Raw genomic sequence first — 16,487 nt, 5'->3', positions numbered from 1 at the left:
AGTATTCATAGCTACATCCAGGTGCAGGAGATGTAGACACAGCTCCTGTTGCAGTGGAGGCTGCCCCACACTCCACCCTGTCTAATCCAAGTGGCGTCAATCCCACAGGGATTTCTAACCTGTCAGCAAAGTTTGGTGTTTCAGGATAACACTGGCTTTGCCTCCAGTGCTGTCCTTTAACAGCCACCCTGGGGATCCTTGTTAGGGGCAGGAAGCAAAAGCCAGGCACAAAGCAGAGATACCTCAGTGCCCTGCAGGCAGAAACCCAGGGCACTGCTGAGGAACAGGCTGCAAGGTGGCTTGTTTCAATCTCCTGATGGAAAATTGGATTTCTCAGCAGGGCAAGCTTTTTTTTTTCCCTCTGTCACAGGACTGAAAGAAACATTTTTTCAATCAAAAAAGCCTAGCAAGCAATCTGCTTTCGAAAGAAGTGTTTTTTCACACACACACACACTCAATAAGATCCAAAACTTCCACGCAAGACAGGGACTTTGTGCAGCCCCACACACGACCTGCCAGAGGCATATTTCTCTGATCTGAAAGATCAGTTTCTCTGTCATGAGAAAGCTCTGGCATGATGGGAAGCCTGCCTGTCCAGCACCCATGCAGAGATGCAGCAAGGCCTTGTACCCCTGGTCCCACTCAGAACTGAGATGCTGTTTTGAGACAAATCCTCTCTTGCCCAGCACTTTTGCTTCCACCTGCTCGAGTCACACCTCCCTGCCACCCCAGCCTGGCTTGTCCCTTGCCCTCAGGCTGAACAGGAGGGTTTGTGGCCTTGCCAAGCAGCCCTGGGACAGAGCAGAACCAGCTGCAGGCTCAGCCCAGCCCCAGCAGCTCTGGGAGCGCGGAGGTGTGAGCAGAGAAGCGGCTTTGCGTTCTAAGCACCAGCCGTGCCGAGATTTAGCAGAACCATTAATTCTTACCCACCACGAAGGATCTCAGCGGCTTTAATTCCATGCTAATGAAGTTTTAGTAGGGAATTATTTTTATTGATCTGCCCAGAGCAAAGAGCCTGATTTTAGACCAGCTCTGTCAGCACCCCCTTCCCCACAGCTCTTTTCTTTCTTTGGGAGAGGAAAGAAGACAAAACAGCTCTGAGCTCCTTAAAAAGGTTGGCAGTCCCAAGCAGTAAGTGGATTACTTTATTGATTTTTAGCAGATCTGGGTTAGTGAGTGCTTAGCACTGCAGAACACATGCACACACGGAGCAACTTCAAGGAAACCCCTCCAGGCCCTTTCCTCAGGCAAATCAAGAGGCAGGCAATTAATTTAGGAGACCACCGTGGATTTTGGAGCGTGGAGGAGTTCCAGTCCATGCACCCAAGTCAGTCTGTGACAAACAGACTCTAGGAGCCAGCCCAGCAGGACCTTACAGAGGCAGCCTCTCAGTTTCTTGTAGAAGAGCACAATTCACAGCTTCAGAGTACAAAATGCTTTTTATTCCCCTGCCCATCCTCATTGTTGTGTGAAAGGAGAGGACATTGTGACTGACACTGTTAATTTAGGAAGGAAAACCATTGCCATGCTGCACCCAGATGGGATTCTGGATGCCAGGGGCATCCAGCAGCCACACCTGGGGGCATCAAGGACTCCTGACAAAGCAGAACTGTTCAAGCCAACCAAGCTGCTAACGTTGTATTGTGATCCCCAGCTCACTCACTCGCCTCCCAGTTAATTTTCCAAGGCCCCTGTAGTGCAGATAGTATTTCTGCAGTGTGCTGGAATAGCATCTCAAAGAGCTCCTCCACCAGTACTACTCCACCAAGCCTTTTAGGATGCTGGTCTCTGTTAGCCTGACTGCATAAAGGCCTACAGGGGAATAATTTTATCCCACTTTGTGCCAGAACCAAGAAAGCTGGAAAGTAAACATGGTCCCTTTTCCTTGACCTAGGAAAACCCCAAATATGTTCAAGAATTCCATCAAGCCCCACTCCATCTTTGTTTAAAGGCAAAGACAGTCTATGCATATACTGATGCCATAGATATGACCAAATAGAAAGGTTGCAGCTCTTACAATCCCACAGCTGCACATTCATCTTCCTCCTGCCAATGCTGCTCCAGAGTGGCAGAATTCCAGGGAAAACCCACTTCCCATGGGGTGCTGGTGTTAGAGCTGGGGCTTCCTTCAGCTGGCTAATGAGGTGCAATAAGAGCTTACCAGGAGCCAAAATGCCCATTCTCCTCCCTGCTGGCCTCTGAGGGTGACACAGACACCAGGTGACCTGCTCAGGGCCAAGCAGGAAGTCCAGAGCAAGGACTTGAAACTGGATTTCTTCAGGCCAACAAATGGATTGAGCCAACCTCATCCATCTGTTGCACTGGTCCACGGATGGCATTGGCCTGGGACAGGCAGAAGGCACCAAAAGCAAGTTGCCTCCCTGGAGAGGAAGGGAGCTGCTGCATCAGCCCTTCCCCATCCATCCCTGCCCTTCCTCATGTCCAGCAATAACCACAGACCCCAAGCTAATGAAATTAGAGCCCAGAGCCCCAAAGGGCTAATGCAATTTCCCACAGCAGCACATTCAAACAGCAGCACCACAAACACACCTGCGGGAGCACGGCCTGCCCTCTCCTTCTTCCCTTCCCTCTCTCTCTCTCTCTCCCTGAGCCCCACAGCTGCCAGCCAGGGTGATTCCCATCCCCAAGGTGTCAGGGCCAGGGCCACCATCCCCAGTGCCAGGCTGCTCCAGGGAGGGCACTGCCTACCTTGCAGAAAGCACCGTCCCATGCAGCCAAGCGCAGCAGCCTCTGAGGGCAGATTTAAACAAGGCTCTGGAAACCTTGGGAGACCTGCAATTACCAGCACCGTAATGAGGCCCTCAAACGCTAATCAGCGGTGTCACCGAATCCTCTTACGCCTGCCTAAGCACCTCCAGCAGCTTTGCTGGTTGTGGAGCCCCAGCTGCCCAATCCTGCAGGGAATTACCTCCTCAGACAGGCACCAGTGGTGGCACTTACATATTTTGACACAGATGAAGGTAAAGCACTCCCAGGCATTTGTGCAAGGTGACAGTGATAGCTGTCACCCAGCCCAGAAGGCACCTGGGCCAAGCCCACACTGGAAATGCACTGGAGTTGATGCCTCAGGATTTTAGCTTTTATATTTTTCAGATCCTGCACTGCTTTAGTGTATAACTCTAAAACTCCATCGCCTGTCAGCTGCTGTTCTCCCATTTTATTCAGACAAAACAATTCTTCTCTAGGCCTGAAACTCAAGGACACCTTATTGTCTCAGGCCCTGAAAGATGTAAACAACAGTGAACTGGGGGGGGAAACTTGGAGTAAATTGATTACCTGGAGTTTTAATTGGAGGATGAATCCCTGATATGTAAATGGACCAAACTTAAAATTGTCTGAAAAACTCATGACCATCGTCCATCTTGGGGAGGCTTTTGACTGCCCAAGGAGTACCTATTGAAGGCCTTCTATAAATACTTTTCTTTATCTTTTACTCTCTTAACTCTCTAAATTCTTTGCTTTTCTTCTCATAATTCTATGTAATTAGAACTAAAAATTTTAGGTAGCCACTCCAAGGCATCAGAGTGAGCAAGCGTTGCAAAACCGGCAGAGATCTTCTCCTGCTGACGCTCCCTGGGACGCAAAGGGCAGATTTACTCCCGTCAGCCGTACCCATCAAGCCAAGCTCACGCTCTGGGATGCTCCAAGAGAGTTTGGAGCTCCTGAGCGAGGCTGGCAGGTGACCCCGTCGCGCTCCTGTGCGCTGGCAGCGGCTCGCGGGGCGACAGGCGGCTCCCCGCGCGCATCCGCTCTGACTCACGCTCCCCGCTCCGACAATGCACTTTTGAATATCGCGAGGGCAGCAAAAACAACAGGTCCACTATAAGGCCGAGATATCCTGAGGCAGAAAATCCATTTGGAGCCCAGCTAGAGAGAGTCGAGTCAATTAGACACTTTCTGGGGCGTCAAGCTGCCAACAATCCCGGCCTTTGTACCAGTGAAGAATCACTGCCTATGCGCTTCCCAGAGACTCCCCCTTGCCACAGCAGAAAGGTCAGCAGCGGGAGCGTCATGGAAAAGCATGCAGCAAAGTATTCCTGGGAAGGTGGATCCAGAAAAGTGGCCATTTGGATCCCCTGGGAAAATAATACTTCGTCAAAAGCATCGTTGCTTTGGGTTGGGCTTGCAAGGGAATGAGCAAGGCCGTGATGCAGGAGGTTTGGGCATGCAGTGTATCCTGAGGTAGTGGTTGGGTTAAGAGAGTGGGAGCTCAGAGTTTGGGAGTTTACAGTTCCCTGCCTGCTTTCAGACAGGTCACTCCACCTTTTTACCTTTCCTGGAATGAAGATCAGACAGACAAAAAAGGAGCCACAGTATTCCAACTGGGAGAGTCCCCCCCCATCCCTCACACTTCAGGGTAAGCACCTTATTTCTTTTGTCCATCGTACAAGACAGCAAACTGTGCTGTAAAACCTGGATTCCAGGTTGGATTAGCACTGAATGAAGTGAGGATTTCTTTGTGCAAGCGCTGAAGTCGCTCAGATCCAAAAGCAGGTCTCTGACAAAAGGGCCTTGTGTCCAGAAGAGATTTTTGTTGGGAAAAGAACAGCTCTTAAGTTCACCTCCACAAGACATTTGGTGTTCAGGAAGGGATATTCAAAGGACAGGTGAAGAAAGGTTCACTTGATACCTCCTTGATACCGCCCTGCACGCAAACTTTGGCTCAGAACACCAGAGAACACACAGGTAGTCATTTAAACACAAGCCCATATTTAATCCTCCTGCTCACATGATGTGAAGCTGAGATTTCTGCAGAATGCTTGAAAATGGTTAGGTTACCTTCCTGCAAAGAAAACTACACCCTGCCCAGGATTTCCTCATTTCCTGGGGGGGGGGAAAAAGAAAAAAAAAAAGAGTTCTCAGAAAAATCTTGAACACAGCCCATGCAATTTCCCAGTTTTCCCACAACAGCCATTTTTCAGATGGAACACCTCAATGCAAGATGTTCCTTGTCCAGGTTAACCCTCCATTATTGCTTGTAGGGACAAATACTTTAAAAAAAAATTAAAAAGGCAACCCTCAGTCACAAATAAATAATGATTTAGAGGCTTCTTTGACTATTTAGAAACAAACTACCTATGTGAAAGTTGGTCCCCATGCCTATCTCTACAGAACTCCTGGAAAACTTTCAACCCCTTTTTTGTCCCCGCCTTGATTCTGCTCCATTCCTCATTCTCTTTTTGCTGGGAAACCTGGATTTCTGTCAGCAGACTTGAGCTGGGTGACACACAAGGCATCTGCTGGACCTGGCGTGGCTCAGCAGAGGCTGGGGAAGGTCTTGTCACAGCAGTGTCCTGCTCAGGGCCACCAAGGGCCCCCACCTGCATCCTCCCCTGGCAGGTGGCCCAGCCTGCTGTGCAGCTGGGGGGCTTTGCTTGCTGCTCTCATGCTGTGCATCCCCACGTTGATGCTTTTACATTTCCTCCTGCTTCAGCAAGTGCAAAACTCCGGAGACAACCTGTCAATCTCCATCACATCCAGCTGCCTCAAATGGTCTATTTATACCAGACAGGCAAACGTGGCTGTCCTGGAGTTCAAGGTAGCAGGGGTTATTTCTGCTTGGAGTAGCTCCTTTCTCAGGGGAGGAAGGCTGGAGGCATCCAAGAGGAACAGCTTCACATCAAGGGCTAGCACCACTGCCTTCATGGCTGAGGGCACGGCTATGGGTCCCCAAGGTCCCAGCCACAGCAGCCAGGCCCCAGAAGCCCAGGAGGTTGATATCTATCATAAAACATCTAATCCCAGGTCCCTCTGTGTCCTGGCCATGGGAGAGGGGAGCTCAGCAGGTACTTTTGGATTTCTGATTTGTGTTCTTTCCAAGAAAGGCCGTAGCTTCAAGCTTGTTCACACTAAGCTCTGCCTGGATCAGGTTCACACTGTCAAATTGATGCCACAGTGAGGGCTCCAGCTTTCTCTGAATCACTCCTGTCGCTCTTTATATGTCTCCAGCAGAGTCTGCTCTCTCTGGCAGCCAGCAGATCTGGTCCAGGATAAAGCTTGCCTTACCAAATTGGCCCCATTACAATAATTTGAAGAGATCTGAGGAAGGAGAGGGCATTTATGCCAGATTAGCACTGTGGGTCACGTGGCCACACAGCTTTAGATCTGGAGCAAGGGCCCAAAAGTCACATCCACCAAATCACCAAGGCTCAGCTCCAGTCAGCACTTCTCAGCCAGCTGTCTTTGGGGTTTAGTCCTTGCTCCAGACAATGAGGCTTTTGCTATTAGCCACAGTGGGAAGTTTCCCCCCTCACAGGATTCCTGGAGCTCCTCGGGAACCAGACAGCCCACCTGGATCTCCACTTCTGCAGGTGCCACTGGCAGGCACATCAACCCCTTTTGCAGTAGATTTCTTCCTGTCCATTGTGTCCCCTGAGAGCAGGGAAGGAAATACCACTAAAACCCGAGTGTGTCCTCAAGAAGGAGGGAGAGGCAAGGTTTCTCAAGGCTTTGCTGTCTCCTCTCATGTACAAAGACCTCCTGTTTCTGCAATGACACAGGATTTCTGGGGATGGGTCTCCTGAACTCCACTCAGGAATTTCAAACAAGCCTTGGAACAAGTTGCTCCAAATACACCGATCCAGCAACCCTGCCCAGCTCACACCTCTGATGCCTCTGAGTCATCAGGGAATAAAAGCCCCACACCACAACCCCCCAGCCACTAAACCAGACCCCATCTTTGCCCAGAGGTACAGCCATGTCCATGCTCTGGTGCAGATATGCCTGGGCAGCCTCTCCACCAACACCACACATGGCCACACAGCCCAGGCATGGCAACTGGAAGAAATGAAGCACAACCCAAGCAATGAGGCATAAAATGATGTATTTAAAGTGAGCAAACCCCAAGAATCCCTTCATGAACTGGCAGTAAAAAAAAAAGGAGAAGGGGGATATAAAGACCTCAGCCTTCACTGTCTCTGCCTCCACTGGTGGGTCCAACCACTCCACTCTCGGTGGTTTGTGTCCGTCCTTTAAGCCATGCAGACATTTCCATTCCACAGAAAAGCAACAGGTTTGTTTTCTGAGGCCATCTCTTTATAGGTACAACCAATTTCAGCAGATTCTACCAGCCCAGTTTGTTTGAGATGCAGAGGACCAAGCCTCTGCTTTGCCTTGCCCACGCAGCCTCACAACTCTCATTTGTCCCTGCAGCTGTCCTTCCCCTGGGACTCACCTTCCAGTGGCATCCAAAAGGAGACCAACACAGCATGAAACTCAGCCAAGATGACGAGAAAGCCCACAAGAAAGGCTCCTCTCAGTGTTTCCCTGCAGAAGATGTTTAAATCCCTTTGCCTCCCTGTGCAGCTGAGGAGTGGGTAAGGAGCCAGCTACAGTGAGCATCCCTTTCCTCATCTGTGCCCTCCACTGCCTGTCATGTTCTCCTCTCAAAAGCCACATGTTCCCCTGTACCAAATGGTATTTAAAGTCGTGGAAGCATGACAAAATTCCTCCTGTCCCAAAGAAAGGAGCAGCCCTGGATCAAGGCAGGAACAGACCACACCACAGATGACAGCCCAGCAGCAAGGAGCAAGCACGTGAAGAATTTTCAGGGATGTGGAATGACATTTGCTGTCAAATATCTGCTCTTTGCCCCTCAACCCCTTCTCAGTAGAAAGAGAAGGAGGGAAAAGAGCACCAGCCACACATTTTGGCCCTGTCCTTTTGAGCCTCTGAGCAGAAGGAGCAGCCTCTACACAGCAGAAGCAGAGAAATGACCTGGGATGGTGTGGGCATACTCAAATACTGTCACTGAACTGATGTGCACTGACTTAAGTCAGCTTATTAAAGCAAGCCCTGAAGATCAGCTTCACAGAGCTGTTTCCTCTGCCAGCCAGACAATCCCAGCTGAAAAATCTGGAGCCCAGCACCTTTTCAGGCCTTAAGTTTTCCAGAGCAGCAGCACACCCTGAAAGGTTGATAAATTCCCCAGTCCTGGGCCACAGTCCCAGGGTCTGTCCTGATGCTTGCAAAGACTGGCACTTCCCACCAGACAGTTCCCAAACACGGTTTGGGAGTCAGCACAGGCCAAGGGATGTTCCCACCAGGAACTCTGGGCATTTAAGAGCCAAGCCATATCCACACAAATTAGTCTCCACAGCTCATTTAAGTAATGAGGCTTTTAAATCACACCTGTCTACTAAATCTTGCAGCCCTGGCACCTAAAATCCAGGGCAGGAAGGATCCAACGCTTCAAGCACACCATAAAGTGTGCAAGATACATCCCTCAGTGCCCCAAGTATTTCCCTGGATCCCCCCAGGCATCTGTGCCCTGTGGGGAGCTTTCCAGAAAGGAAAGATCCCACAAGGGCAGACCCAGGAAACACATTTACAGGCCATGCTTTGGCACACATAACCTCCAGCCTAGGATGACCCAGCAGCAAGGGAAGAGGAGTATTGATGAACCCTTGGCCAGGTGAAATGGCAGAGCTAAAAGAATCAAGGGCCTCAGCTGACTCCAACAGCCACACCTCTCTGACAAACAAAACAATCCCATTTGGAACGGCAGCCCTGGTGCCTTTTCCTGGATGGAAACCAAGCAATCTGTGTGGCCTGGCTCCCAGAACCCCAAGCAAGGAGACCCAAAATCAGAATCTCAGTCGGTGTTCTTCACTTCTCCCACTCCTCTAGGAATTTGCTCCTTTCTGTGCATTCCCATCTCCTTCAGGAAGGAATCTCCCAAAACCTCCCCCATCATCTGTAACCCTCCTTGGAGAAGAGCCTTGCTTGTGTCTCTGATGAGCACCTTGCACAGCCACTCCCTCGGAGCAGCCACATTCCTGGCCTTTGCAACAAGTGAGCAGTAAGAAAAATGTCATTTACATCCATCTGTGTGGCAGTGACTGGGGCCAGGGCTGCCAGAGAACAGCCAGAGGTGCTCTGCAGGGATGTCTGTACAGATATCATTACAGATTTGGGGGCAACCTGTCCTGGACCCACAAGGTTATCAGTGGTTGGAGATGCTGAGCAGCTCAGGGTGGGTACCTGCTGGAGGAAGGACACACTCTGCTCTTATCTTCCCTGGATGCATCCATCATTTTCAAGATGAATGGACCTTTGGCCTGGCTCTGTCTGAGTGCTTTTAACATCCAGGACCAGCTCTCACCCGGCCCACACAGCTCTGAGCTACCCCAAGTCCAAATCCCAGCCTATACATGGAGAGCAAACAAACAAATAAATTCACAGCACCAAGTTCAAACCCCAGCATCTCTTTTTCAGCCCGGAGAGGAAGGCAGGCAGGATGCTTGACGTGAGATGTGATGTGACCACTCCCTGCCATCCCACTGAAGCCCCCTGCCCCATCCCCTGCTGAGCAGGCACAGCCACCCCCGGGGCAAGCGCGGCCCTGTGCGTGCGGCCGGTGACGGATGCTCCCCAGCCAGCACATCAGCCCTCCCCACGGGCTGAGGCTCGGCACGAGATCCCTGTCAGGGCCAGGGAGCATGGGGAACGGGGCTGGGAGCTTGGGGAACAGGGCTGAGCTCATCCCATCTCGCTGTGGGTCAGCAGCGCTCAGACCTGTGTGATGGTGGGGTCAAGTCTAACCAGGGTGGGAGAAGGCGCTTTGCATCCCAAAGGTGCTGGCGCAGCTCTGGAGGAGCCTGTGCTGCCCAGGTGGCCCACAAATGTTCCCCCTCCTCCCTGAGCAGCACTCAGTGCCTTGTTTCACCACCCAGAGCATTAGGAGAGGGGAATGTTCACATGCTCCTGGGTCACTCTTGGCTTCTCTGGTCACGTATCCTTAAGAAAAGCCACCCTAGAGCATGTGTCGGGCCCAGGCTGCCTGCTGGCTGCCATCCCCCAAATGCAGCCCCATATCCTGGCCTGCAGGCCTGTCCCCTCCTCGCCTCGTGTATGCCTTTAACAGTTTGCTGGATTAGCCATTGCAGCTAAAATAACAAAGCTACAAAAGAAGAGGGCAAAAACAGACGCGATATTCTGCAGCAATTAGGGCTAAACAGGGGAACAGGGAGCAGGGAATGAATGGACAATGGGGAGGGCAGGGACATGGCAGCCCAGGCCCCCACAGGCTGGGCACGAACTGTCCTCAAGAGGCCGGGCCCAAGCCAGGGAGCAGCGAGCTGTACGTAAGGAAAGCAGGGAGATGAAAAGGGTTATTTAAACAAGCACGGGGCAGTCCCCACAGGGCCTCCCTGTCCGCTTGGCTTCACCACAGAGTGTCCAGGGAAGAGCAGCTCCCGCTTTCCCCCCTCTCCGAAGCCTTTCAGGTGGCGGGGGGACGCTGGCAAGCTGCGGTGGGGTCCGCTTAGAAAGGAAGGAATCCATTAATCTCTCCGGTAATTACTGCCACATATGGATTTGCACAATTACACTTCGTTAATTGGTTATTACAGGCGAGCCAGACTGATTGGGCAGAACGGCTGAGTTTTTTAACCCCTTCGCTGCCCCCCAGGGCCGGCCGAACATCGAGGCAGCCTTCCTCCCAAAACAGCACCGTAGTCTTCCTGTAACCCTGCTGGTTCCTATTCAAAGGACCATCAAGCACAGCTCTCAGCACCCAGACGAGACATCTTTGCTCCCATGCCTTCCTTTCCACTGGGGATCCCAAAGAAATGGAACCCAAGGGGGAAGGAGTGAGCCTGCACCTCAAAAGCCCAAATCCCCAGGCAGCTTCATCTGCTCTGGGTTTGCAGCAAACACACCATGTACTCCCCAGGGTGCTGAGGGATGGCAGAGCTCAGATTTGGTTTGTTTTTAGAAGGAGACTGAGATTCCTTGTGCACTTCGGCTTTGTGCCCTCAAGCCCAGCAGGGCTGATGCCAACAACTGAAGAATCCACCCCTGAGTCTGTCTCAGTCTCTGAACTCAGCTTCTCCTACAGGGTTTGCAGAGTAATGCTTTTCTTCCTCCAAACACTGAAAACAGAGGCTTTCCTCTAGCAACAAATACGTACATAACCAGAGTAATATAAGCTGTAACAAAAAATACAGATAAAGCCCTTGTAAAAGTCCTGACAGCACAGCACTTCTGCCAGCTGGGAGTGGAGGCAGCCTAGCCTCCCTGAAATACAGCCATCACCCCTCACAGGCAGGTGATGGACCATGCAAAACCTGGCCCCAGAAGGTGTTGCTCAGGATCCAGCCATGTTTCTGGAGAAAGCTCAGAAGAGTCAGGCCAAGGTGAGAGCGATTTCTGCCAGAACTGTATCAAAGCCTTCCCATTAAAAAAAAACATACCAAGAAAAGAGCCTTGCAAAATCCCCCCAGGGCAGAAGGTCTCATCTGAGGAGAGAGCTGTGCTCAGCAACCACTGACATCAAGAGCAGGACAGAGCAGGAATTGGCATCCTGGTCCTTCAGAGCTGCTGCACTGCCCCTTGGACACAGGAGAGGGCACAGAGGAACCTAGTGCAGACAGCTCCTGTCTCTCCCAAGGGCAGCCCAGCGGGGCAGTGCCTCCTGGGCAGCAGGATATTACAGAGCCAGGCATCACACCAGGCACACGGTGAAGGCTTTCAGCTCAGCTTCTGAATCACCCCAGCCAAGCTGCTGCAGCAGGAGCAAGGAAAGAAACTGGCATCACAGCCAGGTGAGAGAAATCTAATTCCAAACCCCCCTCTAGCCTCATCCTGTGGGTAAAAAAGTCCTTGGGACTTCAGCTGAAGCAGAAAGTATCTGCAACAAACACACTTCCCACCCTTTCCTCCACTGCTGTCACTGCAGTGATGCCTGCTACAACACTCTAGGTTTGGCCTGGGAGTAACCTTCTCATTAGCTAATTAAAGTGCTTTTAATGTTCTGTCTCCACTGCAAGGAGCAAGAAAAGTTTTCTCCCTCGGAGGTCGCTGGAGTTCCACGAAAGCTGCAGCAGGAGTTGCCCCTGTTGTTCCAGTCACCTGTGATTTCCCAGCTCCCTGACTTCACACAGACATTTCTTCCTCATGCAAAAGCCAGCTCCCAGCTCGCTGTCTGAAGGGGAGCAGGCAAAGGCAGCATCTCCCAGCTCCCCGCGAGTGTTTTCGGGTGTGCGTGAGGAAGGGGAAGGCAGGCCAGCCCAGGAAAGGTTGCAGACCTCTCTCCCCTAAACCAGCTGCCTCTGCAGCGTTCAGAATGAATCTTCAGAGCTGTCAGTGGGAAGATCGGGCAGAACCTGCAACTGAGCTTAAAAAGGTCAGCTGGGAAAAGTCAGGATGGGAAGGATGCTCACTTAATTGACAGATGCAGAGCGGAAGGGGCCAGCCTGTGAGTACCTGCAAGTTTGGGCAGCACATGCTAGGCTCCATCTCCGGGCTCTGCTGGCTGCAGCTGCTGGCAAATCCTCTGTGGATCACTTCCAGACAACAGAGTCTGGGGTCTAAGCCTGAAACTGAGCAGGGATCTTGTGCAGCCTTCCTTCATCCTGAGGGGTGAAAGCAGGCTGACAGTTTTTTAGAGCTCAGAGACAAGAAGATAATTTTCTCTCTCTCTCTCCTTTACTTACACAGGTTGGTTTTGATTCAGAGAGTTCAGAACTGGTGCAAAGGTTACTTTGCATCTTGACTGGATCAGTTACAGTGTTGTGCCCACTGATATATAGGAATCAGGCCAATAACGTGCCTGCTGATGCTAATTAAACTTGATATTGGTATGGATATGTGACATATTTACTAATAAAGCAGCAAGAGAGGTAGCTGGTTTATATTTCATGTGACTTGGAAATATATAAAGGCAAGTAAAGATATTCTTTTTGGTCAGAATATTGATACATGCATATTGCAAAAAGCTCACATGCAGCAGAGGTGGTGAAACACGTTGAACCAGGTCAAAACCCAAAGCAGGTTCAAAGGGACCTGAAATTAATTAGGTCATTAAGACAGTTTTCCAGTGGAATTCTCTCTCTCTCTGTGTACATATACACACACATATTTCATATATTTGACAAAATCAATATTTATCTAGGGAGAGGTTCAGTTTTTAGTGAAGCATCACTTTGTTAAAAGTGTTATTCTCATGGAAAACTCTCAACTAGCTCTGTGGGTATCTTCCACCTGTTCTTTTTTATCCTTTAGGAGCTGACTGCCAGACCTCCTTTAGTATAAGCCATCAATAAACACAGTATCCCCCTCCACACCCTGGAAACTTTTCCTCTAACTGCAGAAGGAAAACACAGACTCTGGAAGAAACACAGAGGAACAAAAGCTCAGCTTGCCCATCTTGCTGCCCCAAATCAGAGACCTTCAAGGACAGAGCTGAGCCTTCCCGAGCCCATCTGTCCCATCACACCTCCACCATTGCTGTGAAATAGCTTTTCCCAGTGTCTGAACTCTCCCACAGTGGAGAGCACAGCCTGGTGTTACGAGGGTTTCTTTCCAAAACCTGAAATTTAAGTCCCATAAATTGACGTTCCCACCCGAATTCACATCCCATAAAGGCTCTGTTCAGCTGGCACCGATGGCTAAAGGAGCAGCGTGGCCACGAGGCTGGGCACACCCCACAGCTCCCAGGGGTGTCCTGTGCAGCCTCCCAGCCCACATCTGAGCCCAGGCTCAGGGCAGGACTTACAGAAATGAGGGAAGGATCCCGTCTCCAGGGAATAAGGAGCCTGCGTGCCCGGCTGCATGTCCAACCTGTGTCCTGTCTCTTCAGCAGACTCAACCATGAAGGGAGGTTTGCGATCAGCTCCCTCAGCAGCTCTGGGCTGTTGGAGAAAGAAGTGAGTATTTACACATTACAGAGCAGCATCTTCACAATCTGTCCTAAGTTACAAATTTACCTCCCAGACCTTGACCGGGGCTGGGGTTTCCTGTGTTTGCTCTTCGGGCTCCTGTCTCTTTGGAAAGCGGGAGATGTTGCAATGCCAGGGGGAGGGCTGGAGAGGGCTGGGCTGCCTGGAAAGGGCCCTGCCACGCCAAGCAGTCGGTCTGCAGCAGCTCTGCTGAGAAAGTGTCTCCTGGAAGAGACTTCTCTTCTAATCCCAGCTCCTAAAGGAACAGAACCGAGCCAACAGCTGCCATCCATACGGTCTGAGCATCTGTCTCGGTTCTGCTTTCCTCCTCCTCCTCTCTGCCAGTTGATTGTTTTTTCTCATCTGCACCAGCTCTACCTGGTAACAAGCATCAAGAAGGTGGCAGCGTCAGCCACATCACCACTGGCGTCCCGTGGGGACCAAGCACTGCTGGTTTTGCCTCACCGAAGCTGTCTGAGGGCGATGGGAGCAGGTGTGAAGGCAGCAATGTTCTGTACACATTCCTGGGCAGTGTTCCTGGCTCTTGCAGGTGACCTGGACAGACCCTTGTCTCCAGGAGGCTTGCAGAAAACAACCAGCCTGTGCTGTGACCGGTTCTTCTGGTGCTGAAGTTGAAGCCCCTGGCTTTGTTCCTGTGCTGGCTTATCTCTGTTACATTCCCTAACCACGCAAAGACATCTTCGTGTTTGGATTTTGCCAGTCCTGATGGAGAAGAGCTGCAGGCAAACAACATTCCTCTCCCCTGTCTGAACTGATAATCTTGGTATCTCATCTCCTTTGCACTCCCCTTCAGGCTGTGTCAACACCGCCGGGGTTGTGAAGGGCAAGATTGCTCTGCCTCCACTGCCCCATCCTGCACACTGTGTGCTGCCCAGCCCAGCACAACTCCACCAAAAATTCCTCTGGGGTGCCAGTCAGACCTGCAAGGGGGTTTTGACCACCTCCCTCTGCTAGATTTCTCCACCTTTACAGCAACAAATCTCATGCGGGTCCCAAAGCGCAGAGCGGTCTCCAGACATTGCCCTCCAGAGACTTTGAGGATCTGGAGCCTCTGCACAGCTGAGATCAGCGGCCAGAGCACTGCCAAAGCCAAGATGGGCCACACAGCCCCTTCCACATCAGTGCCAAGTGCTGGGACATCTCCTGCAGGAAAAGCAGCCACAGGGAGTCCAGGCATGCAGAGCTAGCAAGGGCGCTACTTTGGTTTTGTTTGCATTTTCAGGAGATTCTTAATCTGAAACTGCAACAAATTCCTCAAATTCAAGTTCTCATGGAGCTGAAACCCTTCAGGGTAGCCTGGATTGAAGCCAGGAGGTGAGAAAAGAGACTCCTCTTTAGGAGCCATAGCATTCCAGCGTGCTCCATCAGCCACAATCAGTCTTATGTCCTTGCACTGCTGTGGGTAAGATGGATCCAAACACTTTCTTTTCTTTATTTATTTTGTTTTAACCCAGAAAGGGCTGCCCAGCAGTCAGATCACCAGTCAGGGATTCCAGATCCCCTCGAACCAGCCAGTGACCTTTCATTCCCACTCAGGCTTGCCTCCCCAGTGCCCACAAACAGCGAGATTTTCTGAGCCCTGAGCTGTGGTGCTCAGATCCCTCTTCCCATCCCTTTCCCTTTCTCAGACCTAACACATTCCAGCAGCTGCCAGAGCATGGAGCCACTCCAGAAATGAATCTCCAGTGTGACATGGCACGGCTTTAATTACACGACAGGAGCCAAAAGAAAGGCTGCGAAACGCGGCTCTCTCCAAATCTTAAATCTCCACTTGAGGCACTTGGTGTGGCTGAGAGCAGAAGTGGCAGGACATGAGCTCTCCAAGCACACAAAAGAGCTGAATCCATGTCCTGTTGGTACAGTCCAGCCAAACAAAGTAATGATGGACAGGACTGTGGGTTTTTGTGTGCGAGGGAAGGATTTACAGTGATACCAAAGGAATTATTTCAGCCCCGTGGTGACAATACCCACCCGCTTCCTTATTATATTTTATTGATCTCGCCCTAAATACATGTGGCTGGCTGGAGGAAATGATGCATAAATTACTAACAAGTTAATTTCTTGCTCCGACACAGGCTCACAACAGCCCTTTGAAGGGGAACCAGGAAAGACAATGTGTGAAAGGATAAAGGCAATGAGACAAGCTTGGATGTAATAGTCCCATGTGAATGATTATTGCTGCAACTAATGTAATCTAATAATGAAGAATTTACACCAGATGTCCCCCAGAATATGCCAGGCAGGCTCAGGATTCAGCTGTGGATTCATTTCTAAGGAAGCCTTGTTAGGAAGAAAAAAAATGCTGTTGTCTGTTCATCAAATGAGAGGTTGTAGACCTTTATGGTCAGAGTCATAACAAAAGCCTGCCTTGCAAAGCTTCCTGGAAGGGTGTTCAGCAGATCTGATTGTCCATTTGTTTTCAGGTGAAATTTAAGGGGTTGGGTTTGGCCTGGAAAGCTTCAAACAGCCTGGGAGCAGCCTGTTTCAGGGCTGACACCGAGATCTCCCCTGCCTCTCCCTGGAACTCAGAGGGAGCTTCTGGGACATCAGTCTCCAGGACAGCTGAATAAAGAATGGAGAATCACTTCTTTTTATTTATTTGGAGCTTGAATGCCTTCAGCTCTCTCAAGTAGATCCTTTAAAGAGTGCTCCATCCCTGTCCTGGACATCCCTGTCAGCACTGATTTCCCATGGCATGTTTGGCAATCAGCCAAACCAGACACCCAACATCCACATCCTCTTCATTCAAAAACCACTCTAAGTGTAAAAACAGGCACAAACCAC

At 50.8% G+C, this 16,487-nt stretch overlaps 1 protein-coding gene across 2 annotated transcripts in view; it reads right to left on the bottom strand.

The window, feature by feature from the left end:
* RXRG (retinoid X receptor gamma) overlaps positions 1-13,616 on the bottom strand; it is a 38,330-nt gene extending 24,714 nt beyond the window's left edge. The window contains exon 1 of one of the 2 annotated variants that reach the window (XM_088060314.1): positions 13,520-13,616. In XM_088060314.1, coding sequence (XP_087916440.1) covers positions 13,520-13,616 — 97 coding nt within the window. Of the gene's footprint in view, positions 1-2,709; positions 2,756-13,519 lie in introns of those variants that run through there. The other variant, XM_088060315.1, reaches the window with a different exon arrangement.
* Between the last annotated feature and the right edge of the window lie 2,871 nt (positions 13,617-16,487).

Source organism: Pseudopodoces humilis, chromosome 10, assembly GCF_049639895.1.
Source record: "Pseudopodoces humilis isolate 2021_Gansu_Grassland_sample_001 chromosome 10, ASM4963989v1, whole genome shotgun sequence".
Classification (NCBI taxonomy): domain Eukaryota; kingdom Metazoa; phylum Chordata; class Aves; order Passeriformes; family Paridae; genus Pseudopodoces; species Pseudopodoces humilis.
Note: the sequence above shows the minus strand (reverse complement) of the source record. Positions and strands in the feature narration are given on the sequence as shown.